General features: G+C 36.0%; 12 protein-coding genes across 12 annotated transcripts; 7 read left to right on the top strand and 5 right to left on the bottom strand.

Annotated features, from left to right (window-relative positions):
- Positions 1-943: 943 nt before the first annotated feature.
- On the top strand, positions 944-2,659 carry BRETT_000956 (uncharacterized protein; the record flags this gene model as incomplete). Its single annotated transcript, XM_041279514.1, has 1 exon — positions 944-2,659. The coding sequence occupies one exon, from the start codon at positions 944-946 to the stop codon at positions 2,657-2,659; it is 1,716 nt and encodes a 571-aa protein (XP_041137728.1).
- A 2,273-nt stretch (positions 2,660-4,932) lies between these two features.
- On the top strand, positions 4,933-6,879 carry BRETT_000955 (uncharacterized protein; the record flags this gene model as incomplete). Its single annotated transcript, XM_041279513.1, has 1 exon — positions 4,933-6,879. One exon carries the CDS (start codon positions 4,933-4,935, stop codon positions 6,877-6,879), a length of 1,947 nt encoding a protein of 648 aa, XP_041137727.1.
- An 842-nt stretch (positions 6,880-7,721) lies between these two features.
- Positions 7,722-8,498, top strand: BRETT_000954 (uncharacterized protein; the record flags this gene model as incomplete). The annotated part of the gene is made up of 1 exon (XM_041279512.1): positions 7,722-8,498. One exon carries the CDS (start codon positions 7,722-7,724, stop codon positions 8,496-8,498), a length of 777 nt encoding a protein of 258 aa, XP_041137726.1.
- Positions 8,499-8,746: 248 nt separating this feature from the next.
- On the bottom strand, positions 8,747-9,850 carry BRETT_000953 (uncharacterized protein; the record flags this gene model as incomplete). Its single annotated transcript, XM_041279511.1, has 1 exon — positions 8,747-9,850. The coding sequence occupies one exon, from the start codon at positions 9,848-9,850 to the stop codon at positions 8,747-8,749; it is 1,104 nt and encodes a 367-aa protein (XP_041137725.1).
- Positions 9,851-10,259: 409 nt separating this feature from the next.
- BRETT_000952 (uncharacterized protein) lies at positions 10,260-11,843 on the bottom strand (the record flags this gene model as incomplete). The annotated part of the gene is made up of 1 exon (XM_041279510.1): positions 10,260-11,843. One exon carries the CDS (start codon positions 11,841-11,843, stop codon positions 10,260-10,262), a length of 1,584 nt encoding a protein of 527 aa, XP_041137724.1.
- Positions 11,844-12,212: 369 nt separating this feature from the next.
- Positions 12,213-15,290, top strand: BRETT_000951 (uncharacterized protein; the record flags this gene model as incomplete). Its single annotated transcript, XM_041279509.1, has 1 exon — positions 12,213-15,290. One exon carries the CDS (start codon positions 12,213-12,215, stop codon positions 15,288-15,290), a length of 3,078 nt encoding a protein of 1,025 aa, XP_041137723.1.
- A 271-nt stretch (positions 15,291-15,561) lies between these two features.
- BRETT_000950 (uncharacterized protein) lies at positions 15,562-16,236 on the top strand (the record flags this gene model as incomplete). The annotated part of the gene is made up of 1 exon (XM_041279508.1): positions 15,562-16,236. The coding sequence occupies one exon, from the start codon at positions 15,562-15,564 to the stop codon at positions 16,234-16,236; it is 675 nt and encodes a 224-aa protein (XP_041137722.1).
- Positions 16,237-16,376: 140 nt separating this feature from the next.
- Positions 16,377-18,017, bottom strand: BRETT_000949 (uncharacterized protein; the record flags this gene model as incomplete). The annotated part of the gene is made up of 1 exon (XM_041279507.1): positions 16,377-18,017. The coding sequence occupies one exon, from the start codon at positions 18,015-18,017 to the stop codon at positions 16,377-16,379; it is 1,641 nt and encodes a 546-aa protein (XP_041137721.1).
- A 1,397-nt stretch (positions 18,018-19,414) lies between these two features.
- TRR1 (thioredoxin-disulfide reductase) lies at positions 19,415-20,428 on the top strand (the record flags this gene model as incomplete). Its single annotated transcript, XM_041279506.1, has 1 exon — positions 19,415-20,428. One exon carries the CDS (start codon positions 19,415-19,417, stop codon positions 20,426-20,428), a length of 1,014 nt encoding a protein of 337 aa, XP_041137720.1.
- A 210-nt stretch (positions 20,429-20,638) lies between these two features.
- On the bottom strand, positions 20,639-22,528 carry GUF1 (Translation factor guf1 mitochondrial; the record flags this gene model as incomplete). Its single annotated transcript, XM_041279505.1, has 1 exon — positions 20,639-22,528. One exon carries the CDS (start codon positions 22,526-22,528, stop codon positions 20,639-20,641), a length of 1,890 nt encoding a protein of 629 aa, XP_041137719.1.
- A 553-nt stretch (positions 22,529-23,081) lies between these two features.
- Positions 23,082-23,426, bottom strand: BRETT_000946 (uncharacterized protein; the record flags this gene model as incomplete). The annotated part of the gene is made up of 1 exon (XM_041279504.1): positions 23,082-23,426. One exon carries the CDS (start codon positions 23,424-23,426, stop codon positions 23,082-23,084), a length of 345 nt encoding a protein of 114 aa, XP_041137718.1.
- A 500-nt stretch (positions 23,427-23,926) lies between these two features.
- On the top strand, positions 23,927-24,949 carry BRETT_000945 (uncharacterized protein; the record flags this gene model as incomplete). The annotated part of the gene is made up of 1 exon (XM_041279503.1): positions 23,927-24,949. The coding sequence occupies one exon, from the start codon at positions 23,927-23,929 to the stop codon at positions 24,947-24,949; it is 1,023 nt and encodes a 340-aa protein (XP_041137717.1).
- Positions 24,950-25,289: the final 340 nt, after the last annotated feature.

The raw sequence follows: 25,289 nt of genomic DNA, 5'->3' as shown, positions 1-25,289 counted from the left end.
ATAACGCAACGCCGTTTTCGAAATGAATTTATTTGAAGATTGCCGCGCCGAAGTGTCAAAATTTCTTGAATTTTTTTGGGGTGCGCTTAACTATTTCGGGAAATACGGAAATTGCGTTACACACTATCTTGAGATCCTCTCAAAGCCGTCGCTATTAGCGAATGACCTCACTCGCTGGAATCAGATTTCCGCGTTGTTAATTTTCTGTTTAGAACAATAACACCTCAAAATTTTGCAAACCGAGAACATTTTTGACTTAAGCGCTGACACTTTTTCACTCTGTTTTTCGTATATGGTTGTAGAAACAATACCCTTTAATAGGGCGTACTTGAAATAAAGCCCGCATGTTTCCTTCGGAAAAAGGACAACTTCGATGAAAAGTATACACTGAAGGTGGGGTATTTGACCATTTAAACCAGTAAATCTAATTAATTCGGGGAATTGACACTTTCTTTTTTTTGTATGGATTGCTTCTGATTGTTCTTTGATTCAGAATAGGGGGAAGAAAGCAAGCAATAGATAACGAAAAGTAAATTCTGTCTGGAAAATCTCACGTCTAGGTGTTGAGAAATATAATGCAAGAAAAAAAAAAGCCATAGAACAATGAAAAAAATGACCGAGGGGGTCAATAGGAAGTACGCTAGCGATTTCGAAATTGATGATGCAAGCGGCGAAACTCATAATCCGTCTGATTTTATGGTTATATCTTTGATCAAAGATTTTAATTAAAAACTGAAGATAGTTAGTTATCTTCAGAATTATCTTCGGACTTTATTTAAGTTCCTGATTTCCATTTACGTAAGATATATTTACGCCGTAGTTGTTGTAATCGTTTGCAGTCGGTTTACACATATAGATAAGATTTCTTCCGCGAAGTATTTTCCAAGTTCAAAAATTTTAAAGATTGAAAAAGTGCATCATCAGCTGAAATATACCACACAAAATGGAAAAAGCTGGGGAATCATCATCCGAGTCGTCAGATCCTGTTAGGCAGATCGCACAGACGAAAAGTGGGAAGAACGTGGAAATTGAGTACAATATAGCCGAGGAGGATGAAAGGACTACATCAAATCAGAGCAGCTACTGCGATAGCATGATTGAGCAGAAGGGTGGATTAAGGCGAGGCTTATCAAGTCGTCATGTCCAGCTTATCTCTCTTGGAGGTGCTATTGGTACTGGTTTATTTGTTGGAAGTGGTGCCGCTTTGGCAACGGCTGGTCCTGCTCCCCTTTTAATAGGTTATGTGATTTTATGTGGTTTTGTGTGGTCAGTCATGAATCAGTTGGCTGAAATGGTGACATTCTTGCCTCTTCCAGGAAGATCGACACCATTTGCCTTGTGTGCCAGATTTACTGGTAACAGATCCCTAGCATTCGCTGCAGGTTTGAATTTGGTCTACGCACAGGCATTGCTTTCACCTGCAGAAATTTCTGCTGCTTCTTTCATTATAGACTATTGGACCGATATCAACCCAGCCATATTCATAAGTGTTTTTTGGGTGCTCATTGTGGTTCTTAATATGTGTGCAGTGAAGTATTTTGGAGAAACCGAATTCTGGATCGCATTTATCAAAATTTTGACAATTGTCGGTTTAATCATTCTTGGTATTGTTATATTTTTTGGAGGCGGTCCTGCCCAACATCACGTTTTAGGCTTTCATTACTGGAAGGATCCAGGTGCCTTTGCCGAACATCTTACCGGTGGTGCCACTGGAAGGTTCCTTTCTGTTTGGACATCTATTATTAAATCGGCTTTTGCATTCGTCCTTTCCCCAGAGTTGATTACCTGTTGTGCTGCGGAAGCGGAGCATCCTAGACAAAACTTACCTAAGGCAACTAACAGATTTATCTACAGGCTTATCTTCTTCTACATTTGTGGTGCATTGGTGATTGGTGTCATTGTTCCATACAACAGTGATCGTCTTATGCTAGCAATTAATCAGGGCAAGTCAGGTGCTGCAGCTTCTCCATTCGTTATTGGTATTGAAAACAGTGGAATACAGTTAGGAAGTTTGATCAATGCATGTATTCTTACATCTGCATTTTCTGCTGGAAATTCCTTCCTTTACGGTGCTTCCAGAAATCTTCATTCGATGGCTGTGAGAGGTTCCGTGCCTAAGGTTTTTACTAGGTGCAATCGTTGGGGTGTTCCATATCTATGTGTCAGTGTTTGTGGTGCCATCAGTTTACTAGCGTTTTTAACCGTTTCAAATTCTTCAACTGTGGCATTTACATGGCTTTCAAACATTTCAACTGTTTCCGGCTTCATCTCTTGGATCATTATCAGTATCACTTATCTTCGTTACAGAAAAGCTCTGAAGTATCATAATCTTGATGACAGAGTCACATTCAGACCTCCATTACAAATTGTTGGCGCCTATGCTTGCATAATATTCTTTACGATTATTACTTTTACTAATGGTTATGCTGTCTTTTTTGATTTCAACGGTTCCGATTTTGTTGCCGCTTACATTACTATTCCTATTGTGTTTATTCTTTATGTTGGGCATGCAATATGTACTAAAAATTGGAGATTATGGGCTCCATCAGAAGAAATTGATTGCATTACTGGTTTGAAAGAAATTGAGGAAGAGCAAGAGAGTTATGTGCCAAAGAAACCTAGAAATTTCTTGGAAAGAATTTGGTTTTGGATTGCTTGATCAATCACGCATACTATTCATTGGTATTTTTGTTTGTATATTTATACTGGTCTAATTGAGAATTTTTGGTCGCAATATACTCCAAATTTTTAATTAATTTGATGATATTTCTTATTCGACGTTAAAACATTTTAATTACAGCATAAGTTTTACGTCCATTAAGATATGAAGAGAGTTGTTGGATGTTCAATAAGATCATCAACATAAATATTTCACTCTTTCCATCTCCTTGTACAAAAAACAAAATGAATTTGGAAATGTAAATTTTTGTAAGAGTTAGCACTCTAGTAGGTTAAATGTTTATTGCCGAAATGAGGAAGTAAGTGCATAATATGAACTGGTATTACATTATGTGTTAGTTTGTACTAAAGAAAAGGATGCTATTATAACAATGTCACACATGCTGTGCGATAATTCGTTCTCTCATACCGTATTTACGTGTTTTGGACAATATTAATTTGTATTACTCTGTTATTATAGGTCAACAATTGTTCAAAATTGATCGAAAAATATTAAAAAGAAAAGAATATCAAATGAAAGAGCACATAACTTTTGTTTTCTATTTTTTCTTCGGGAACAATAAACTTGTTTACTCTAGGCACCTGAAATGTAGTTTCTTGGTCATAAGGGAGAACCCAGTTGGATGAACATTACCAATTAGTATCTTTGTAAGGCTAAGGAGCAACGATTAGAGAATGAATGAAACCAGAGGTGAAATGATAAAGGGAAAAGCTTCTGTTTCAATGCCTATAATACTTTTCTTGAGACCTTTACAATAGTGGATTTTTTGCCTTTCAAAATTTTTAGATGTTTAATTTTATATATCTTTTTGTGGAATGAATTTACGAACAAATTGCAGTCCATATTTGTATCCTTCAACACATCAACGATAAATAGCATAGTAAATGTCGAACATTTGACTAATTTGATATAAATTAAAAGACATTTGTATGTAATACCATGCTAACTTTGGTAACTTAAAACATCTTGTAAAAATCACAATTGAAATAAAGCGTCCAAAATCCTTAATCCTTATGGAACAATACACATGTTGTAAGACAACATGATAATTGTAACTATTCCCTGAAAAAGTAACCAAATCCTCAACTAGATCGAAAGGTAATTCAGAATTGAACCACTCTGATAGAATCTAATAGTTAGGCTTCTAATAAACTGATTGAACACATTCAGCTTTAAATTTTTGATGTTTATTAGATCGAATTTCCTAATTTGCTAGTAATGGTGGAAGAAGTGTGAGAATTGATTCAAATTAAAATGGAAGAGCTTTAATAAGACAATCAAACTAAGAAAATCCTATTGTTTTTTATCCCATTCACATCTTTTGATTACACATTTTTTTTTTGATCAACTATAGTTACTTATTCTGATTATAATTTGTTCTTTCTTCTTTGAATATGTGTCTGTAAGACGTCTCGGAGTTTGTGCTTTTACGTTTGTAAGAAAAAGATAACCAATAAGATTTAAAGGCACTATGAATATTCGCCAGTACAGGGGACCTTTTTTTGAAAATTTCTAATCAATGTCTAAGCACACCATTGTACTTCTTTAGATTCTTAGGTTTACATTACGATAATATCGGTCACAAAAATTATATTTAACTACACATAAGTTGAAACAAAGTTATGGTAATGTGAGGATTTATTGTTTATGACTAAAACGGGCCTTATTTATGTTTATTATATACGCAACATGTATTCTTTTTATTTATGTTATCTCTAAGTTTCTAAATAGGGAATTATCAATTAGTTGTGATATATTATAAATATTCGTCTTATTGATTCAAAATGAATTGATAACATTCATTTATTTTAGGCACACGATACCAAATAATTCAAAAAATTTAATTCCGGGAATAAAATATTATGTTTCATTATAGGGTTATCCAATTAAAATAAAAAAATGTATGTATCAAAATGTATACAAATCATTTAATATATACACCTTATAAAGGATAAGGATTATAAGACGTTCTAAATATGTTTATTATAGGGTAGAGTCCAGCCACTTTTCTCAAAGTTTATTTGAAAGCAAAAAAAAAAAACCAAATCGAGTAATATCTATCCAGCCATCTACAATTTCAACAAATCCTCGAAATCGTTGAATTTTTACCCATGAATATTTTCAAGTAACATTTATAGGGCAGGTTAAATTTACCTTTTGCAAACTTCTACTGTTTCATCTAAATAGCGTTTGTTCTTAGTTAACAGTTAACATTCAATGTGCAAGGTCTAATTTATTTATGGTAAATAAATATGATTTGCTTTGACAAGGACATGAGTTCTTCATTCAATAACTCAAAAACTGATTCAATGAATTACTCCTCAAACAACAGTTTACGTTCCAAATTAAACGAAAAAAATAACATTAGCAATGAATCCATAAGTGACAGTGATAACAACAGCATTATTTCGGTCGTGATTAAGACTGTTCCCTTGAAAAAGATACCTTCTTTTCCCAAAGAACAAGAGCAAGGCTTGAAACCCAGAAATTCCATGAAGATTTCTAGCAAGCAAGATCGTACTTCAATCAAACGAGAATTATCCAAAGAATCTGCAAGGAGATTTGGAATCCCAAGATCTGAATTTCGCCATAATGGAAGTATTATTGAACTCCATTCGAGACCAAACCAGAACTCAGCTGCAACAGCTTTTACAGGAAATGTACACTCATGTAATTTGACGCCACCAACTGGAAACTCAGATAACGAGTTAAACACTTTTAGTCGTTCGAGCAGCACTTACAGTGGTAATATCTCAGAGCACGGCTCATCAGTCTATGATCGGAATTTTCAACGGCCAGAATCTCATGAATTGCACTCGAGGTCTGGTTCAATGAGGTTAAACGAGGAAAGACCCTTTAACCCATACCTGGAAAAGATGCAAAGAAACAGATTATCCAAAGTAATAGAGGAACCTACAACATTTTCTACCAGTGAAAACAGGAGTAGCAGTAATCTACAAAAAGAGAAAAGCACAACCAAGGAGATTCAGAGAGGACATAGTGAGACAAGGCGTTACAGTAGAAGAGCTTTAAGTTACAAGCCAACTTACACCTATACAAAGGTGAATCATCAGCCAAAAACCATTGAAAAGAAAATATCGCAGAGAAGACGCCATAGCACAAACAAAAGTACCACAAGGGCTCCGTCTCAACTTAAACGTTCGAATGCAATAAAAAGGAAAGTTGGCTGGCTATCTGCTCACATTAAACAGTTTCTTCGAAAGTTAAAAGCAAGACTATACTCTGGTTGGAGAGTGATTCGACACAAGAATAGTGTGAAATTTAGATCCGGCAAACCAAGAAACCAACGTGGCACCGTTTCTAACATGTATGCAAATTCCAAATTCAAGGAAACTTCCCTAAAAAGTTTCGATCTTTTACCAACTGCTCAAAAAGATACTCTCCCTGAAGAAAACTCTAAGCTGCTAGCTCCCTACCAAATCACCAACGACATGAATATAAATATCCCACAGAGTACAGTGCAACTTACGAGAGATAGGACGATCGTATTTAACTCTCATGGTGAGATACAATCAAATAAATCAAGTGTTGACAATGATAATGACACAGCAGATGAAAAAAAGAGAAAAGAAAAGCTTTCTACGATACTTCCGTTGTGGGACCATTATCTCAAAACAGCTATCAGCAAGAGGATCCAAATGAATATTGATCTACATAATGCTGAACTACAAAGGAAGAATACTGGATCGACAATGGCAAAGCAGGACTTTCTGTCAAGATATATATCACCTGGGACTGTTTCTTCGATGAATCTTGACACCGATTCGACCGATTCGACCGATTCATCTGATTCAGAAGATAGTTTATCAATGCATGGTCATTCATCGTCATTTGACCAAGAAAGTATTTCCGACGTTGAATCCATACCTTCAGCAGTTTCGATTCCAACAAATAAACAGGAATACAATAAAATGCGAATGACTTATGGAAGACAAAAAATGGCTGGTGGATTTTTGTCTCTTCCTCCTACTAGAACGAACAGTAACATATTAAGTAACCAATCTAAAATTGTTAGATCACAAACTGTGCTTTTCTCCACCGCAAAAGATGACAAGAATGAACGAATGAAATACCCAATTTCATACAGAACAGATTTTCAGAACACAAATTCAAAAAATGAGTTCAGTTTCGAACAGATGTCTCATCCATTGTCATACTCAAGGAAAGCAATTTTGTAATAAACTTAATCGATTAAGATCTAATGAGAATATTCAGTTTAGCGATCATTTTTGTAGCATTGTAGTACACAAAACATATTATCGAGACAAAAAGAAACATAAGGAAAAACGGGGAAAAAGGTTTTTTATTTTTTTCTGACCGAAAACAGCACGGAGAAATGCAATTCCGGACCATTGTGATGTGAAATCCCGATACCCGACTTCATATATTGATCCCATACTTATGCTTTCTCTTGAGAATCCACACTGAAAAACTTATCACCGGCCACATCAATTATGATTATTGTTTCAGTGGTGATGTAATTCAAAATCAGGTACTTTAGAAGAAAGATGGCAAATAGTGGGGATAATTTAACCTTTTAGGTTTGTAAGGCTGGAATCTTCTCTATCCACTTTGGTCTTGGTTGCTTGCTGGTTTTCGCGAATACCGAACAAGGAGAAAAAATTTAAAGTCCGGCCGAGACTTGATACATAGGGTCCTAAATTTTCGGGATTTAGAAAATATCTGTATTATTTTTAAGATTTCTGTCTATAACCGAGCATTTTCCGAAGAAGAAATATAATGCATAAATGACAAAAGATTCACTTACGCATGATCTATATATATATATATATATATATAATTAATATCATATCCTCTCGTATGATACATGGTTGAGCTATTCATATTTACTGCAAGACTAAATAAAACTCATTTTCTTTTAAACCCTTCATAACCTAAACTAAAAATCAATAGTTTAACGTAAAAAAAGCCAGCCAACATTCAAATTTTCACCTACATAGTTAAGACAGCGAGCGCATTACTGGATATGTATATCTATATTAGGGAGATGCACGATATAATGGACTGGATATCATTTGGGCTCCTAACGAAATTGAGGAAAAGGTTTACTTACGATGACAATCATGTACAAACTTGCAACACAGATTGTACTCCTCAATCAATAAAATCCTTAGAGACACCTAAAAAGAACAAGGAAAAACCACATCATAAAAAAGGAGCATTGAAAATACTAAGGAAAAGGTCATTATCTCCATTCAGGGGATACAGCAACATAATGCCTAGGAAGACGTCTACGGATAGTAGCCGGACACTAATAGGTAGAAGTTCAACATTTGAAAATTCTAAGAGTTTACGGGGCTGTAATCTGTATCATAGTGGATCCGAGCGAATTATGATAAGGAAAGCCTCTGTTCAAGGGTCAGTTGAGGTAGACAGTCAGCAGCAAGGAAAAGAACGGAACTACAGGAGAATACTACACTGTCAAGGATCAATAAAAAAGCCTAAATCGGATACAGATCTATATCGGAAATTATATCGGCTTCCAGACACAAAGAAAAAAGAAAATACATGCATAATAGTTGAACCAGAAGAAAAGAAAGTTATAAGTAATAATATACCGAAAAGGCTGCCAGATGTTAACGAAAGTCAAAACCAGCCCCAATATTTGACACCTCTTTCATCATCTGGGAAGGGGAAGTCCAGGTCTGATTCTGTGGTATCGTCAGTGACATCTGAAAACACTGTTCATAATATTCGGGTTGTGTTTGATAATCTTGTGATGCCCGGTATTCCTTCTGGAAATAGAAGGATTGATTATGACATTGCTTCTAGCTAACGCAAACTAAAATTCCAACTCTCATTACAAGAAATTATGATTTAAAATATCAGTGCGTACAGATACCCCAATATATATATATACCGAACTACATTTAATTCATTAGCGCTACAATACGAAAGCTTCATGGAGTTTACTAACTGCTTCTTAATTTATAATATATTATGTTTATATTTATTATTTTCTTTTTTTCGTTTTATATTGAAAAAAAGTGGTGCATCACAAATGAAGGCCTGCTCCAAGCTTATTCACATGAACTCCTCATCAACAACGTTTTCGAGGATTGGTGATCTAGGCCTTCTGACTGCCACATTTTGAGCTATTTCTTTGTTTAAATTGTAAGGCTTATTGTCTTTACTAACGGCATCCTCCATTTTTTCTTGGTTATCATGGGATTTTTGAATCATATCCGGCTCGAAAACAGTTTTTCTTTTTATTGTTTCATAATTCTTGAGCAATGATCTGTTATCTTTATCCTTTTCTGTACTTCCGCCATTGCCTATGCCTGAATTATCACCATTAGTAGTTATTCCATCATTAGAAAAATCATTTTCTGCGTTCTCTGAAATGTTATCGTCTTCCTCGGCCATTTCAACATCTTGTTGGCCATCACTTGAAGATGAGAATGTAACTGGAATATTAATGGTATTGGAACTTCCAGATTTGTGACCAATAGGCTCTATTTCAGATTTATTCTTAATATTAGTGCTATCATTCTGTAATTCTTTCGTTTTTGCTTTATCAGAATTAACTAAATTATCGATCTCCGACTTATTCCTGCTTTCCTCTGGGCCATCCTTTCTTCCATGATAAACATTAACCTTTATATCATAATCATGAGAAGCCAATGGTTCGCTTTTTGTGACATTTATTGCAACAGGTGTCTTTGAATTTTTTGGTGTGCCATCAAGTGAAGAAGCTGATGAAGAATTGTTTGAACTTTGTTCAAGGCAAGTTGGCCGTGTTAAAAAAGGGAGGCGCTTCATCTTTGGTATAGAAATCAACAAAGTGTATCCTTCATCCATAAGTTTATAACTAAAATGATTGCTTGCATCTTCTGGAAGCTCAAGAGTTTCAGTGTAGCTATCAGCTTCAGATGTGATCATGAGAGAGCCATCTGAAACCTGAATCTCGTAACTTGTGAAAGGACGGATATCAAAGCAACACGAACTCATATTCCTTTTTTCCATTAGAAGATAATAATTTTGTTCATCTTCAGTTGTTTGAAGAATTGGCTTATTCAACTCATTTTCCCTTTTCATTAATTGCTCATGTAACTCATAACGACGATAACTAGAAGGAACTTGGAAGACACAAGATCCTGTAGGGACATAAGGGGTAAAAACGAACATTTTTGCAAAGCTATTTTGTTTTGATGATTTGTAATAATACTGTTGTTGGCTTTTCTATTGGTATATGAGTTTGAGAGAGTGGAACTAAAAATTATAGATAGAGAACAAATTCTTCGGTTTAAATACCAATAATCCTGAATTTTATTGCCACTACCTCATTTGGTAAAGAATCTTCGGGAAACTTCTCGTGGAAAATATCAGATCGGATCTAGAATTTCATTCACTGCGCGGGCTTTCCAGATTAATCTAGAACTAAGAGGATGTGTGGCGAACCTAATGGAAAGGTTTTCGAGAAAAAAAGCAAAAAAAAAAACATTTACGCAAAATCAGAACACGTGATATGAGTCACATGGACAATAAATAATTATGTACAGAATAATGAAAAGAAAAATCAGCCAGATAAATAAGCTTAGCTATAAATAAACGATGCATTAGAATATAATTCCAACATTGGATTCTCTCCAGATTTTGTTGTTGTTGCATCAACATCTCCCCATGTTCTCAGAAAATCTTCATGGGTACAGGTGTTACACACCTTTCCTGTGACTTCCTTATATATACTTGACATAACTTCAAAATCAGTGGGAAACATGATGTCAAAGAATCCCTGATCGCACATATATGAATCTGTATTGACCATATTATTTCGTAACATTGTCTGAACAACTGGAGCATTATAACCTTTGATAGTTTTATCAAGGCTAGAAAAGTCGGAGGCCAAAAGTTGATGATTAGGAAAATACGTCTTTAGAATTTCAAAGAATTTGTATAATCTTGTTGGAACATATTCAGGATCGGATAACCCATTTCTCAATGGATCGAAGGTATTCTTCAGTTTTTTCACAAATTTCAATTGATTAACAGGGTGATCTGGAATTTGGGATATTGGTGTATCACTGTTTTCTCTGCATCTTAAAAATTTTGCAGTAAACGGTTCCAACTCGGGTGAGTAAAATTCCCGAAAATCATTATGCTCATCAATTAATACGTAACCTTGATATGGCTTGTTATCGCTAATGTCATATCTAATGACATCATGTGATAGATTGTCAAACACTTCCAAAGCAAGGACAAAGCATGGCTCATCAACAACTTCGTCCCAATCCAATACATTTTTATTTATAATTTCCACTTTGTCCATATGTCTCGTTATACGAGAATGCTGCTTGACGAACAATTTTGTCGATATTTCAATAATTTTGTATTTTGTCCTTCTGTAAACTTCTGGCTCATGTTGTTCTAAATAATCCAAAACGTTTAACATTAAAGTTCCATTACCAGCACCAACTTCATAAATAATCAAATCACCGTATGGAAAACTATTCATCTTATAATTTGCCAAAATATATTTAGCCAATGCCTGACCATAGTAAGGCTGAAAAAGTTCTGTTGGAGTATGCCATAATTGCAAAGACGGATTTTCAAGAGACGTTGAGTTTTCACTTCCCGTTATTTTCTTGCTTTGAGAAGACATTCGAATTTTATCAGTACTATCTTTCCTTTTCCCCTGGGAGAACGTAGCACGCTTCCGATCATCATATTTCTTGTAAGCATGCAGCCATTGATTCATAAAATCCTCCCTATCTTTAAGTTCAGGGTAATTGAACGGTTTACCTGGCTGAAAAATAACAACCTCCCGAGAAAAGTAACCATAATTTGGGTTGTAAAGTGAATCCTCGATAAAGTCTGATGTCAAAATCTTAACATTTCTGGGTCTCTTTGATCTTTTGGCCAATATATTGCTATCAATTAAGGGAAAACGATTGAACCTAAGTCGGTTTTCGGACCAGTCAAATGACTCGACTCCTCCTTTTTCAAAAATGAATTTTATAGGATTTGCATATGGTTGGGGCCCTGCTTTCAACTCAGAATCTGTAGGGACTCTATACTGGATCATATATGGAAGAACCGAATAATCATGTATAAACTTGTCATCATGTTTGGCATCTTTCTTATGAAATCGAGGAGACCTTAATTTACCAAATGAAAGCATTCGTACTTGGTATGCGCAATCATAATTTACTGACGACAACAATTTAATATTGACAAACATAAGAACAATGTACTCAGATAAAGGCTCCGTAGCCAACCATATACAGGAATTTGATTGGTAGCAAATCAACATATCGGAGGGAAATCTACAAATCCCAGTAGACCCAAAGTGCAAAAATAAACAGCTCGGGGAAAAAAGTGAGAATAATTGTGAGCGAATTAAAAAAACTTCACCGTTGGGATTTCAGCCGTTTTCAGATACATATATGCATTTATTTCTTTTGCTGAATCTCTTTTAAATATAATAACCTGAATCCTATTAACCTGATTATTACCAGGAATAAGGAGGAAAGAATAAAGTGCAGAAAAAATGGGTGTCCCGTCACTTTTCAGATGGCTATCTCGAAAGTATCCAAAGATCATATCTCCTGTTATTGAGGACGATCCAGTTATTGTTGGGGGAATTGAACAACCACTTGATTATTCAGCCCCAAATCCGAACGGTGAACTTGATAACCTTTACTTGGATATGAACGGTATTGTTCATCCATGTTCTCATCCTGAAAACAAACCGGCCCCTGAATCCGAAGATGAAATGATGCTTGCAGTGTTCGAGTATACGAATCGTGTACTTAATATGGCTCGTCCCAGGAAGCTTCTAATGATAGCAGTGGATGGCGTTGCTCCCAGAGCAAAGATGAATCAGCAAAGATCCAGAAGATTTAGATCTGCTAGAGATGCAGAGATATCAAATGAGGAGAGAGAAAGAAAGATGGAAGAGATGGAGGGCAGAGGTGAAGTGATTGACGAGAGTATTAGACACAAGAAGACATGGGATTCTAATGCTATTACACCAGGAACTCCATTTATGGATATTCTTGCTGAATCGCTGAGATTTTGGGTTGCATATAAACTTGCTAATGATCCTGGTTGGAGTAAACTCCAAGTCATAATCAGTGATTCTTCAGTTCCAGGGGAAGGTGAACACAAAATTATGAATTTTATTAGATCACAACGATCAGATCCAGAATATAATCCGAATACCACTCATTGTATTTATGGTTTGGATGCTGACCTTATCTTCTTATCATTAGCCACTCATGAGCCTCATTTCCGTGTTCTCAGAGAGGATGTTTACGCTAAGGATCAGCTTCAAAGAAAGTTGAGGAATATGGATCAGTTTGGAATTGATCAACAGACACGTAACCAGATTGAACTTATTGACAAGAAAAAACCCTTTATTTGGCTTCACATAGGTATTTTAAGAGAGTATTTAGCTGTTGAGCTTTCCATCCCAAGGCTATCGTTCAAGTTTGACTTGGAAAGAGCGATCGATGATTGGGTGTTCATGTGCTTCTTTTGTGGTAATGATTTTTTACCACATTTACCTTGCCTTGATGTCAGGGATAGTAGCATTGACACTCTAGTCTCTATTTGGAAACGAATTATGCCAAGACTAAAGGGATATATTACTTGTGATGGGCAGCTTGATCTTGCTGGGGTTGAAGCATTGCTGGAGGAGCTTGGACGTATGGAAGATACTATTTTGTACAAGAAGCATGAGAAAGATAGGCGTAGGGAGGATAATTACAAGAGAAGAAAAATTGAAAAGGACCAAAGAAGCTTAATAAAGAACGAACTTCTTAAAACTGTTTCTAAGGGCAAAGATAATGCACCGATTATGCCTTCACAAAACATGACTTTGACCAATTTAAACACAGGTAAAATGTCAGGCGGTTTGAAAATGTCCAATAACGAAATTGTTCAGAACATAAACACAATATCTAAGGCTAATTCGGCAAATCAAAGTGTTGCCGACATCTTGAGACAAAATATTGCGAATGCAAATTTAACACAGAAGGATGATGCTGAGACCAAAAATTATAGCAGTAGTGAGCCAATTGATGCTTCTACGACAGATGACTCCAGGAAAAGGAATACCGATTCTGCATTCAGTTCGGATACAGAGGAATCCACTTCGGGAGCATTAGTCGATAATAATGACGATGTGATCAGAATGTGGGAACCAGGATTTAGAAAGAGATATTATCAGGCAAAATTTCACACTCAAGATGAGGAACAATTGGAGCAAATTCGCAGAAATATGGTCGAGGGATATGTTGAAGGTATTTCATGGGTGTTATTATATTACTATCAGGGTTGCCCTTCCTGGAATTGGTATTATCCATTCCATTATGCTCCGTTCGCCTTGGACTTTAAAAATTTAACGGATATTGATGTTACATTTGAAAGAGGAGAGCCATTTAAACCTTTTGAGCAATTGATGAGTGTGCTTCCAGCAGCTTCTAAGCACAACCTTCCGGATGTTTTTGGACCTTTGATGTGCGATGAAGATTCTGAAATTATTGATTTCTATCCTAAAGAGTTTCAGGTGGATATGAATGGAGCCAAAATGTCTTGGCAAGGAATATCTCTGCTTCCATTTATTGACGAAAAAAGGCTTCTCAAAGCTGTGAGATCGAAATATGGGAGTCTGACACCAGAAGAAGTTGAAAGAAATACATTGAAGCATGAAATTTTGTTGATTGGTCGTGATAATGCTCATTTCAAATGGTTTAAGACACTTTATACCGACAAAAATGAAAATAACACAAATGTGGATGGACCGGTTTTGCAATTTCATGGTAGAGAAGCCGGATTATCTGGCAAAGTGATGCCATGCCAAGAGTTTGATCCAAAGGGCGAGAGAAAATTTCCACTCAAGGCTACTGCGGGAGTAAATACCGAGCAATATGTGGATGTGCCTAACAATTCTTACATGGAGTTAAGCTACAGAATGCCACCTAAGGCTAAAGGAAAATCAATGCTTTTAAATGGATATATTTCTCATTTATTGATTTTAACGGAACAGGACAAGGACAATGTTAGACACAGCCATAACAGATTTTATAGGGGTAATCATTTCGAAGTTCCTACAAATATTGACTATAGTCAATATGTTGGCCCATATGGCAAGACAGAGTATAGCAATCGTGTTGGAGGTTACAAAAGCTATCTCGATATGTACAAGTATAATTCAGATCGTTATCAGCAAACACAGCAATTTAACCGTTACTCTGGTGGGCCACAAAATCTGGGCTTTGGAAATCAAAACGGATTTGGGAATTACAATTCGCAGACAAGTGGGTATAATAGTGGCTATAACAATCAATACGGGAATAGGGGATACAATCAGGGAAACTATAACTATGGTTATAATCCACATGGAAATGCGAACGAACAATACAACAATGGATACAACCAAGGCTATGGTAGAGGTGGATATAATCAGAGGAGAAGTTATGGTAACAGTGGTAGAGGTAGAGGAAGGGGAGACTATGCTGGAAATAGGTACAGAAATGATTATTCAAATCATGAAAGTTCCTATCCAAATAGGGAAAATGAATACGGAGATCACCATAACAACAGATATAACGACAGATATTAAGCTCTGGTAGTAGGCTTTTTGTATCATAGATTGAATATTTTCAATATGTACTCTAACTACATTGATAAGCTAATTGTACCTTTTTGTTTTATTTGAAGTATCTTCTATGTCATTTTTATTTTATTTTATTTTTTATTTTATTCTTTTTATTGTTCACTATTTACTAAATGGAAACAAGTTGATACTCAGAATTTGTGTTGCTTTTAGATATATTTTGTATAAACTAATATACCTTATTGATGGCCGCAATTGTCACAAGTAATGTGTTAGAATGAAACAGAAGAGAACACCACTTGCCGATAAGACAAGACTTTTTATAAACTCAGTAGAAGGAAAAACCGTTTCATCCATCACCAAAAGTCTCTTCAAAAAGAGACCAAGAAAAGTGACAGGAAATAACAACACAAAATTAGAAAGATTATTCAAGAGTCTGTCAGAGGGATCCCATAACAGTTCAATTTCACGTGTAAACGATAATTTTACAAAAATCAGATCATATCACGATATAACTGCATATGAACACACGTCGGAAAACAAGCTGACCAAAGTTACAAATTCATTCCATCTTCCTAAAGGAAGCGTCAGGCAGCTAGAGAGAGTTTATAATGGTCCATTCACAAGACAACTAAGCGATCAACTGAGTAAGATCAGTACGATGAATGCTGTACTGAATTACGATCAACCAATAAGGAAAATGGATGAGCGGGACAGCAGTATAACTATTAGCACTATTGAAGAGGTTCACTCAATTAGTTCAACATTTCATATAGCAAGGCTCACAGACACAAGTATTATTGGTCTTATAAGCTTTCAAAATGTCCTGGTAAGAATTAAACCGGGTGACAAGTTAAATTTGGGAGAGTACTTTATACATTTAAATTTGAGCGACGGTATCATTCCATGCTACTATAGATGGTACAAGCTTATACTAGAACAGGAATCATGACACCAAAATCACTTAAATGATGTTGCATTCAAAATATACGGATATTAACTTTGCTAATCAATTTCATACTTGAATTATATCTATTTATATGGATTGCTATATACACGATTATGCAGAAAGAAAAATACAAGTACCAACGCTTAAAGATTATCTCTAATGCCCTTGTAATGATTACCACTAGGATCACAGTGTGATAGCAAAAGTTTGATGTAGTAAATTTCATTTTCAATTTTGAAGCACCTACTTTTCTGGAGTAAAGGATAGTACTCATCCAAAAACTTTTGGGACCAATTGACATTGCCATTAACAGCTATTAGTCTTAAACAACATATTAGAACATTATAATCTGCTCTTTTCAAAGCGTATTCAATAACGTTTCTTGCGGAGAACCAATCGCCCCGATTAATAAAAATACTTAGACAGATGACATCCATTAAAGCCAAATCTGAGAGTGTAAAATATGAGGAGAAATGCGTGAACACTTTACGGAGCATATGTATTCTTGGGCTGTACCTAAAAATGTTCTTCCAATTTGCCGTTTCTTGGCTTAATGATTCAACGTTATCAATGGTTATAAACTTGCTATTATCATATTGTGAACCAGCTAATGTGAAAAGAAAAAGAAGCTTTTTTATGCTCTCTGGATTTGACAATGCCGGCCTGTATCTTCTCAACACTTTGAGGGCATACTGATATCGTTTATTATAGACATCTGCATCACGGGTTATACCTCGATAAAATTCTGGAGAAGCAAAGACAAGATCAAGATATTCGTACACATCGTTGTAAGTGAGAGCAAAGCCGTTGGCTTGCATAGCAGCGTAATGATCCTTTATCTTTTCAAGCGGACAACTTTCTGGGTTGCTGAGATGTATATTCTTTAACGCACGAAATCTACTTCGGTAGTCATGCTTTTTTGAAGTGAAAGGATTAAATGCTTTTGTAGTCATACCTTCGACTGTAGATATAGTTCGAATTGAAGAAAATGGCTGGCAATTTCCATTTGAAGTTGATGTGTGGTAAAACCGTAAACCAGATAGAATATTGTCATTTTTCTCCTTTGACTGTTTGATCGGGTACTTTGATTTATCTTTTGACCATAAATTCTCCAAATTAAGATTTTCTCTTCTCTCTTTGGTTAACATATGCACGTAAATGCCATCAATTTTACAATCCATCATAACCCACGTGTTCGGAGATGCACCATAGCTGAATTTTGCATATTGCGGAGCTCCCCTTCCTTTCTTCTTTAATCTTCTCTGAATTTTGTTGAATTCACCGTTGGAAAACAAGCCCTCCGTTGAGGGAACTTCGTTCAACTTATGCTTTAAAAAATAGTTCAGAAGCTCTGCCGCCTTCTGCAAATGTTTGGCACTTTTTCCGGTTCCAATCACCATGAAATTACTCATCAACTTTGCACCATCATTGATAACTTGGCCGAAATCATCCCTCAGGTCAAAAACTTTAACGTCATCCATACCCAATTTCTGCACTAAGTACTCTACTATTAGCTTCAAAGATTCAGGATGATCTCTCGGAAGCTCAGGCATTGAAATTTCATTCAAATGAGATACAACCCTAGGTGACTTTTCAGGTCGTAAATACCAAGGAACTGAAGAGGAAACATTTTGCTTTTCCAGTTTCTTTTCTCTCGGTGTACCTTTCTTTGATTCGTGAATGTCGTTGTGAACAAATCGTGACGAAATATTACACCTTATCACTGTTGCAAGGTTCTTTTTCAGTAAAGAGTCACGGAACAACGTGGCCGTAAGAGTGCCCATAATTTTGAATCCAATACTGGCACCAGTATCCCTGAGTGAGCCTTAAAAATAGAGATATTGAATTGTGCTTAGTATGAGTGAGGTGGAGAAATCTGAAATTTGGTTCTAAAAATATTTGATGGCTTTAAAATCTCAATATAGAAGATATCTGTATTTTATCTCCTGCAAAAATTCAATTTGACGTCAAGATAACTAACACATCAGATATTTCTGGAGTAGAATCAAGTTAATTGAAATAGCAACATATGGACTGACTTTGCTTGAATAGTAAAATCCGGACAAAGCAACACATACACACGTATATTATTTTGAAGTATTGTCAAATGATAACGCTGGTAATATAGAAAACATAATACGAGAACATACTTGGGAGAATTCAATTTACAAAATTCACATGGAACATACCAATAACGCGGACACATCACAGGAAGACGAACACAATGTTAGCCTACATATAGTGGCACCGGTACCAATAAATATACAGGATAATACAAGTTCTGGAATGTTTGCAGATAGCCGAAGACAAAATGAAGGGGAAGTATGGTGCAAAAGCTGTACTTTGGGCGATCCAATCGTTATCAGAGGAAACAACAGTGGAAAATATACGGTATGGACCATATCATTTTACACGCTAAGAGGGACAAAAATAATAGCAAGGAGAAGGTACAACGATTTTGTCAAATTTAAAGATCAACTCAACAGCCTGTACAGTCAAGCAACGTACATTCCAGAACTTYCCCCCAAGACTTATTTTTATCAAAATAGATTTGGTGCTCACTTTCTCGAAAAACGAAGGAAATCCTTAGAATTTTGGTTAAATTCAGTGATATTAAATCCAAAACTATCTGCAACACCGGAGGTGAAGAACTTTGCCTTGGCAATTAAACGAACATAAAAATTTGATGAACCCCACAAAATTCCTATAGTCGGCCGTTGTTCCCAAACCCCATGAGATGCTATATATTTTACACTTATAAGAAGTGATGTGTACGACTTTGTTTAATGCTGACAAATATCTCAAGTTAATTAGACAAGAGGTGTAAAACGGGGTTTTCCGTCAGTTAAGTGACAAGATTACGATGAAGAAAAAAATATGGGTCGCGTATTTCTCGGGTTCGAGTACTCAAACAATAATTAATCAGTGACAATTCTAGAATTTAGCTGATATTACAAATTGAAGAAGGATCTTCTTTTTCCCGTATACAATTTTTTTCTATTACAGCCTCAAATTTTTTTTTCTCCGTGCAGTGTTTCCTATCCGATGAGAGTGCGACGAAGCCCATTAGTATATATATACATGCTTTGGAATCCCGAAATTACATGGAATTATCGCTTGCAACACATTTTCGGCGCCCTTGTTTTTTGCCCGATTTAAGATTCCAATAAATCAAAGTTTCATGGCAAGAACATTTTCAGCTTTGAAAGGAATTCAATTGCAATTTAGAAGGATGACACACAACAAAGTTACTATAATCGGATCCGGACCAGCAGCACATACTGCTGCCATATATTTGGCAAGGGCAGAACTTAAGCCGGTTCTTTACGAAGGAATGATGGCCAATGGATTTGCACCAGGTGGACAATTGACAACCACCACTGAGGTTGAGAATTTCCCAGGTTTCCCAGCGGGCATTATGGGATCAGACTTGATGGATAACATGAAGAAGCAATCTGAAAAGTTTGGAACAAAAATTATAACAGAGACAATCTCCAAGGTTGACTTCTCCAGTAAACCATTCAAACTTTGGACTGAGTTCAACGAGGATGCTGAGCCTATCACATCTGATTCTGTAATTATTTCTACTGGTGCCTCAGCAAAGAGACTTCATTTGCCAGGTGAGGATAAATACTGGCAGAGAGGTATTTCTGCTTGTGCGGTTTGTGACGGAGCAGTCCCAATATTTAGAAATAAGCCTTTAGCAGTCATTGGTGGAGGAGATTCTGCTTGTGAGGAAGCTTTATTCCTTACTAAATACGGCTCCAAGGTCTACATGCTTGTTAGAAAGGACCACATGAGAGCTTCATCAATTATGCAGAAGAGGGTGCAGAATAATCCAAAGATGGAGGTCTTGTACAACACGGTTAGTGTTGATACAAAGGGTGACGGTAAATTCCTCAATGCACTTGGCATAAAAAATGTTAAAACGGGAGAAACAAAGGATTTGGCTGTTAATGGATTATTCTACGCTATCGGACACAAGCCAGCTACCGAAATTTTCAAGGATCAGATTGAGTGTGATGAAACCGGATACATCAAGACAAAACCAGATTCATCTTTGACATCCGTGCCCGGCGTTTTTGCTGCTGGTGATGTTCAGGATAAGAAGTATAGACAAGCCATCACATCTGCCGGTACAGGATGTATGGCTGCTTTGGACTGTGAACACTATCTTTCTTCTCTTGAGGCATGATTTATCAATAAGTTATTTTTTGTTTACTTTGTGGTTAATATCATTCATTAAATTGTGGCCATTTGCTTACGTTCTTGCTTCATATTAATCACCGATTGAATTACAGATATTTTTAGATTGATAACTTTATATAACCAACCTTTTCTTGCCATTATATATACAGAAAACAAATAAATAAATATGTGAACGATAATGCTTGTAATCTAATGCTTACTGCCTTCTTAAAAAGGCCTGATAAGCTTGTGGTGGTATCCGCACCTGACCCCTTGATTTTAAAAGCTTCTTGCCTTCTTTTTGTCTTGCTAAGAGCTTCTTCTTTCTGCTAATATCTGCAGCATGTAATTTCGCCAAAACGTCCTTTCTTCTCGCATGAATCGTTTCTCTAGCAATGATTCTTCCATTAGCTTTTGCCTGTATGACAACTTCAAATTGCTGAATCCTCATGAATTTCTTGAATCTCTGAACGAACTCTTTTGCATTTCTATTTATCTCCGATTTATGAAGAACTGTTGATAATGCATCGATTCCCTCTCCATTGACCAAGATCTCTAGCTTATAAATATCAGAAGGTTTGTAGCCAGCATCTTCATAGTCTAATGAAGCATAACCTTTAGTGACACCTTTCAATTTCCCAAAAAAGTCATCTATTAATTGGGCCGTAGGAATTGAATAGGTCAAGAACACCATACCGGTAGGAGAAAACTGAATATCTTCCTGCTCCCCTCTATTTGCATTACAAAGTTGCATAACTTTACCAACATACTCCTTTGGAAATGACATATATGCATCCACATAAGGTTCACTAAAATATGATATTTTAGTTTTCTCCAAGCTATCAGGAAAATCATCCGGATTGGAAACAATCTGCTCTATACCATCTTTATAGTGTATCTTATATGGGACAGTAGGTGCCGTAATGATAAGGTCTTCGCCATACTCTTTCTGTAGTCTTTCCTTGAAAATAGAGGCATGAAGAGATCCTAAAAAGCCAAGCCTCCACCCTTGACCTAAAGCTACAGAAGTAGCTCTTTGAAAAGTGACGGAACGATCATTTAAGAAAAGATTGTTTAAGCTCTCCTCCATTTTTTTGAAGTTGGTACCTTGTGTTGGAAATGCTCCAACGAAAACCATAGGTTTGGGTTCTTCAAATCCTTCTAGGGGTTCAACAGAAAAGTTCGAATCATACAACGTGTCTCCAACGTAGACATCGTTGGGATTCCTCAATCCCGGAATAATATAGGCCACTTGCCCTGCCACTAATTTCGGAAACGGTGTTCTATCCGGATACATTATGCCAACTTCTTTAACCTCAAATTTATTCTTTGTTCTGTAGGAACTTATTTTGGAACCTTTCTGAACTGTCCCATCAACAATATTAATCAGCAATATAACACCAAGATAAGAATCATACCACGAATCCACTATTTGTGCTCTAAAGGGAGCATCACGCTGACAATTTAGAGGAGGGGGAATGCTTTCTATTATCTTGGGGAGAAGGTACCTAACGTTCTTTCCAGTTTTAGCGCTTAGATGAACAATGTCATCTTTAGGAAGCTCAAACATATTTTCAATCTGCTCTTCAACTCTGGGTATATCTGCTGTATCAAGATCAATTTTATTAATAACTGGTATAAGCTTCAAATCCATTGAATAAGCAAGATAGAAGTTCGCCACAGTTTGGGCTTTTGCTCCTTCGGCAGCATCCACCAATAGAATTGCACCCTGACATGAGGCATACGATCTGCTGACCTCCAATCTGAAATCTACATGACCAGGAGAATCAACCAAATGAAGTAGATAATCTTCTCCGCGGTAGTGATATATCATTGAAACTGTTTGTGCTTTAACTGTAATTCCACGCGCTTTTTCAACATCCAACTTGTCAAGAACTTGACTGTTCTTGGCATGGGGATTAACAACACCTGTAATTTCGAGTAATCGGTCACTTAAGGTAGACTTACCGTGATCGATATGGGCAACTATGATAAAATTTCTATAATTCTCCAATGGAATCCTATCCATTCTTTCTGCCAATTCTTTGTTTGAGGATACTCGAATAGGATTGTGCTTTGTATCAATAGTGTAATTAAGATATCCCATATAACTCTGTGCCACATCTGTTTTAGGGAAGCAATAATCATTTGAAGACAAACATCTTACTCCAATGTTAGATATCCTGATTCTTCCCCTAGAATATCGCAAATTCGGTCGAAGACTGTGTACAGTATGTTTTACAACTAGACTGAAATAATTCCACGATAAAATGTTCATTTGTCAATGTGATCATCTAAGTCAAGAAACAATAAACATAAACCAGGCAATAATGTTAAAGGGGAAACTGTTGAAGAGAATTAAAGCTTGGGATGAAGAAATCGACAAGAAAAAGATTTCCGTCCGAGCAGTGCAAATTAAGTTAACCATCAGTTTAACTAGTAGATAAAGGCCTTTTCTTATCTTTCGCAAGTATCACATCGCACATTAATTCAAAATACAGTTCAAAATCATCGAAGATCTTTCCGAGAATATTAAAATACAATTTATTATGATGACATTAAAAAGTCTACATGCAAGAGTGGGGTGAAATAAAATCAAGATGCCAAACAACCCACAACACTCTTATACCAAGTGATATCTATAATAATGTAAGCAAACGTCATTTGCTCTCAGAATTATGATTCAATATAACAATGACGGAGTCCCCTCTTAAGAACATTTTCAAAACGAATCGTTCTCTCACAATCTTTCTTTTTCGATCATTTGGTGCAGTTTCGTTCCAGAATTCTCTCACATTTTCAAGGATCATATTACAATGACGATCAAACGCTTTCACCTTCGCTATCAATTTGTGATTATTCCGTAGAGAAATTAGAATAGTACTGCTATCTTTCACTGCTTTGGATAACAATCTCATTGGTCCATGATTGAACTCATATTGCTCAAGCTCCTGAAGCTCCTTCTCTGACATTTCACTTTTGGGCTTAGATAGTATTTCAGACATCTTGTTGATTCTCTGGCTTTTCGTAATAATCCCAACTGTATTGTAAGATAATTTCCTCTATCAACTCACATTAATTAAACACGACTTCATCTTTCCAGAGTTGTTAGGTAAGTGCATTTTATTTGAGTAATATTTTTTTCCCAAGCGTCTTTCTGTTTAATGATCGACGCGTCTGCTTCTACCGTTCATTTTTACTCTTTTTAAATTCCCTTGGATTGCCCGAAAAGAAGTGTGGCAACTTAAGATACCGAGCCAGCCGTACTTGAAAACGAAAAAGAGGTCCATCATCATCATCATCATCATCACATATAACTTTAAGAAATAGTAATATATGTGGAATATTTTGATTACCGAGTCTTGTGCATGTATCTCTCATGTTTTCTAAAATATTTCAGCTCGGGACAAGAATACGATCCCATCAATGCAGAACTCGTGCGATAAGGATCAACATTCCTAGATTCTTACTGTACAAAAGAAATCTGAGCTATTCTGGAATTTGCATGCAAGAACAGACTGGTAGTCAGAATAAATTAACCACTGGAGAAAACATTACCAATGCTATAATTGAAATAAATAACGCCAACAATTTTAAATTTCTCAGGTTGCCGATGGTTATCCGAAAGCACGATCTATTTAATATAGAGCAATTTGAGAGACAACAAGCGGAAAAGCAGGAACAATATAGAAGACAACAGAGGAGTGGAAATGAAAATAAAGATGAAAGCTATGCAAGTGATACTTCTACACCAGTGAGATCGGTCGAGAAACCTCGAAGAAAGGATGAAAGAGTAACAGTGGAATCTTTTTTAGACACCGATTCAATAGTTAATGATTTGAAAGCAGGTGGTTTTACTAATAGGCAATCTGAGATTGTGATGAATCTTGTTAAAGAGTCGACCAAAACAAAAATGTATTGGGTTCATACCGAGATGGCTCCCAAAGTTGACATTGAAAATAATAACTACCTCTTTAAAGCTGCAAGAAACGAATTGGAGGTTGAGGTGACAAATTCAAGAGAGATCGCTTTGATGGATCTACAGAATTCATCAATTCTTCTTAAAAGATTGATAAACGGACTCTTCGATGAAATGAGCACAAAAATACAGTTGAACGACGATACCATTAAAATAGAGTTAAGTCAGTTCAAGCATGAAAACAATCTCAGACAAAGAAATTTGGAGATGAAAAATACAGATTTAAATAACAGAATTATTAGTGAGCTAATGTCTGGTCTACGCTCGAATATAGAACAATTCAGATGGGAGTTGACAAGAGCAGGAATATTTGCCATTATGTTTATTGCTGTTCTTTTACTGAGCGCATGGAGATCAATTACGAACAAAAATAAGGCACAGAAAAAGGAAAATGAGGTGAAGTCTACAACTGTCGGACGGCAGAATATGTCAGAGCTATATACTAAACAAATTGCACCTGTACAAGAAAGGACTGATGAATACATAAAAGATCCTACAATTGAAAGCGTTACAAATTACACAATAACTAGGGAAGACGGAGGTAGGTAAGGGAACAATAATTTGTTGAAATAGAATGACATCGACAGGATAATTTGTGCTAGATTTTATGGTATATATCAAGAGCGTTGGATATCAGAGAACCGCTTTCCATGATGCTTATAGATGTTTAAAAGTCTTAGAAATATTGATCAAAATACCTGCAACATTTCTTCCAATACTCTTTATCTCAGTTGATGACATAATACATAATGCTGCCGTTGTTTATGCAATTATTCTTGCATACAAAGGCTTAATTAACTCAAATGATAGCATGTAATAGATCAATTCTGGGATTGGAGAAATTTGCGTTTCTTGTAAGGATTAATAAAAAATAAAAACCAATATTTGA

Source organism: Brettanomyces bruxellensis, chromosome 8 (assembly GCF_011074885.1).
Source record: "Brettanomyces bruxellensis chromosome 8, complete sequence".
Taxonomy (NCBI): Eukaryota; Fungi; Ascomycota; class Pichiomycetes; order Pichiales; family Pichiaceae; genus Brettanomyces; species Brettanomyces bruxellensis.
Note: the sequence above shows the minus strand (reverse complement) of the source record. Positions and strands in the feature narration are given on the sequence as shown.